The 3,843-nt window shown below is 41.1% G+C and overlaps 1 protein-coding gene across 1 annotated transcript; it reads right to left on the minus strand.

Moving 5' to 3' along the window:
* Positions 1-1,433: 1,433 nt before the first annotated feature.
* foxb1a (forkhead box B1a) lies at positions 1,434-3,642 on the minus strand. The gene has a single exon (XM_020612950.1). It carries the CDS (start codon positions 3,278-3,280, stop codon positions 2,339-2,341), a length of 942 nt encoding a protein of 313 aa, XP_020468606.1. The 5' UTR covers positions 3,281-3,642; the 3' UTR covers positions 1,434-2,338.
* Positions 3,643-3,843: the final 201 nt, after the last annotated feature.

The raw sequence follows: 3,843 nt of genomic DNA on the forward strand, positions 1-3,843 counted from the left end.
GCAGGATGTTGCTTTTGAAATTATAATTTTTGAATTATGAATTTAAAAGTTCATGTTATTTTTACATTTCACATTCTGAAATAAATTTACAATGAATGACTTCTTATTCACCAAAGTTCTTTTCAAATGTTTATCTGTATATTACATAAGCAATTTACTTAGAACAGTACAATACATAAGACAAAGATAAGTACAGTGAAATCCAAATAAAAGGTATTGCACAAGTATAAATGTGTAGTAAATATGTGTTGCCATTATATGTTGTTACAGCTTCATTGATACAGGTGTTAGTGGTTTTAAATGTTTTACTGGGGCTCACTTTAAAAAAAAAAAGTTCCAGATGTTTATTAACCTGTTTTTAAGGTGATTACATAACCAGCCAGAAAAACACAAATCGGATTCTAAATTAAACTGTTTCAGTTTCTATACATGTAATGATCAAGAGTCAGAATTCATGTTACACACACAAATGAGGAGGTAAAAAAAAAAACTAACACTGTTGTACAAACACTCCGTGGGGGAGGGGTGGATTTAAATTCCAAAAGGGTCTCGCAGCTCGTTTCCTAGTTCCCCAGTCAGCAATGCGTTTGTGAAAAATCAGTCTTTTTGTCTTGCTGAAAAAAGGCTAAATCTACATTGGTGGCCCAGTCTAAGTTTGCTATTCTTTGCACTTTCAATTCAAGTGAATGAGGCAGAATGAAGTGGCCCGAGACCCTTTATTTGATCTACTCGATTGCATAAAGTGACGGAATTCTAATGTATTTGTTTAATACCCCGAAAGAGGCTATTGCTCTCTATAGGCTTATATTTGTATTTAAGCTCGTGAAAACAAACGTAAAGAAAATGTTAAAACGCTTTGTGCGCTTTACTGCAAACATTTCTCCGTCTGGATTTATAAACCTGTTAAAGTTTTTAAGTAGGGGGAAATGATAAGGCTGAAAAAGTCTCTTATTACAAGATATATAAAAAACAACACAGCCCTTAAACTGCCCTCCTGTGACGTCTGAGGTGGGAAATATGTACTAATATTAAGTGGGACGATCTGCTTTTCTAAATGTTTATTGTTGGCCTTAATTGTGTTTAGCCTACAGCTTGATGAATGAGGCCAGTTGTCTGCGCTGTGACCATGGCATCGCAGCTCCGCGCATCCTAATGCGCTGCACGATTCACTTCTCTCCTCACTGCTGCTCTGCGAGTCCCACACTCTGAAATCATACAGGTCTGGATATAAGACAAAGCATTTACATTTAAATAAATAAAATTCATATTCATGTCATTACTATTGTTATTAGGTATTATTATTAGCTATTATTAAATCAAAACTAAGAAGGTTTGCCTACTGCCTGCTTTGTAATAATAATAATAATAATAATAATAATAATAATAATAATAATAATAATAATAATAATAATAATAATAGCACCACCTTAGATTAAACCTTCAGAAACATTTTTGATTGTTTACTTCACTTTTAATGAGAAAATATTTTGATGACTTTTTTTCCAGTTCAGACTGTTTGCACACTTTTCGAAAGCACGCATGCTTGCACAAAAATAAACAAAAACAAAACAACAATAACAACAACAGTAGCAACACAAATGTTTAGAATGCATGCTTTACCTAAAAAAAAAACAAAAGTACAAATTGACAGTATCTGATACACTTGGTCACCACAGCCTTTTAAATTAAATGCTTCACAGAACGTTTTCTGGAAAATAGATATCTAAAAACATAAAACTAAAAAGTGCATTTTACAACATTTCAGTTACTTGCAATATTCACATCTTGCATTTTGAGGACGTCTCACAATACTATTGGATTTTGAAAAGATTTCATAACTGCGTTTGCTTTTTTCAGGGATGCAAGAACAAGTCTAAATCCTATTCCTATTTGGTATGCCCTTATTCATCATTCCGATATTAAAAGCAAATAAAAACACAATTGGCTCGCAATTTCATTGACATTATGGTCACACAGAAACGGCGCAAAGGTTTTGCTATTTGATTCAACTGAAAAACTGCCACGGGAGCTGCAAAACACTTAAACGAGAATCGATGGTGCCTCAAACAAACCTCCCCCACTCACATTTCACAATAAACTGAAAAATAGAACTCTCAAATAATTTATATTTTCAAGAGCAATACTTCGCTGTGCGATTCTGTGCTGGACTTCTAGGACACAATTTAAAGCGACACATTCAACACATATACACAGATACATCGATACGCAACTGCAGAGAGACTTGATAGTTTCCGACGACAGAAAATATAAACTTTGGGTTTGGTAAAGGGGCCTGGCAGCCAGACAGCAGTTCGTCTACTGGAAAAAGTTCAGCCGGTCAGTGCACAGCCACAGACTGCAGTGTGGACGGGCTGGTCAGAGTCTCGCTCGGGGTTGCAGGGCTGCTTTGGCTCGTCGCTGTCTGTGGGGACGTCGGGCTCAGAGACTGTGGAGAGTTTGATAGAAACGCGGGGATGTGGGGAGGTAGCGCAGAGAAACCGGGCATGGAGGTCGGGGTGGGCTTGATTGGCACAGGAATAGCCGGTAATGACTGTCCCCCGTGACACAGTGACTTGATGGGCACGCCATAGGCACTGTAGTCGCTGCTTGCCATGGAGATTGGGGCCGCCGTGTCAATCACACTGGTGTTGTACATGTGGGGCCAGGCTGTGGTCAGCTGGTTGTGGAGAGGGTACCCGGCAGACATGGACTGCATGGTGGAGAACGCCAGACTTCCCGGAACCTTGTACTCTCTGGCGATGATGTTCTCGATGGCAAACGGGTGTTTAAAAGTTGATGTCTGAGACACACCGAGGTTATAAGTTGACATCTGGGGAAGGTGTGTACCAGTCGCTGCCAGGGCGCTCAGTCTCAGTTTGGCTTGCTGTTGGAGGTAATGGGCAGCTTCCGATTGCTTACTGGGGCCCAGATGATCAGATGCGGGCAACACTTTGAACCTTTTGCGGCGTCTCAAGAAACTTCCATTCTCAAACATGTCCCCGCAGTTGGGGTGTAGTGCCCAGAAACTGCCCTTACCTGGTTGATCTGGGCGCCGGGGGATTTTGATAAAACAGTCGTTGAAGGACAGGTTGTGCCGCAGAGAGTTCTGCCAGCGCTGAGTGTTTTCTCTGTAATAAGGGAATCTATCCATGATGAACTTGTAAATTTCACTGAGGGGCAGCATCTTCTCTGGGCAGCTCTGGATCGCCATGGCAGTGAGAGAGATGTAGGAGTAAGGCGGCTTCTGGTCGCTGTACGTGTTTCTCCCCGGACGAGGCATCCTTGATATTTTTCAGAAAAAAAAGCAATCTGAAGTACTCTCCCTTAACTCCTTGGTGAAAACGTCCAGCTCTTCATGAAAACAATCGCGGAGGAAAGTTTTGATGCAGGCGAAGCTGGAGTTGCGTTGTGCGTAATACAGCCAGGTTGCGCGCCTTTGCAGTGTGCAGGCGGGTGGACGGTGAACATTTATGAAGTGACGGCTGCTCTAAGTCTTTCTTGCAAAGTAAGTCAGCTTGTCCTGCTAGAAAAGTTGATTAGACTTCATTTGGCGTCCTTGATGAGACGAGCTAAGTGGATGCCTGCATGGTCTTCCTCTAACCATCTGATAGTTTTATGTAGTGACATGAGCAAAAAAGACCCCTGTAGAGGCGCTCCATTAATGTGCCACCTCTTTGCTATCACATGACAATTGCCATGGGAGGAGGGGGCTGGGAGAAAGGCATAATCTGGTTTCATTTACACCTATTTACATGGACACCTTGGGCCAATGGAAATCATTTCCATTTGAAGACAGAAAATGGGGTGAAAAGGCTCGGTAACCGGAATTGAACTGCGATGGCA

Source organism: Monopterus albus, unplaced genomic scaffold, assembly GCF_001952655.1.
Source record: "Monopterus albus unplaced genomic scaffold, M_albus_1.0 scaffold5.1, whole genome shotgun sequence".
Classification (NCBI taxonomy): Eukaryota; Metazoa; Chordata; class Actinopteri; order Synbranchiformes; family Synbranchidae; genus Monopterus; species Monopterus albus.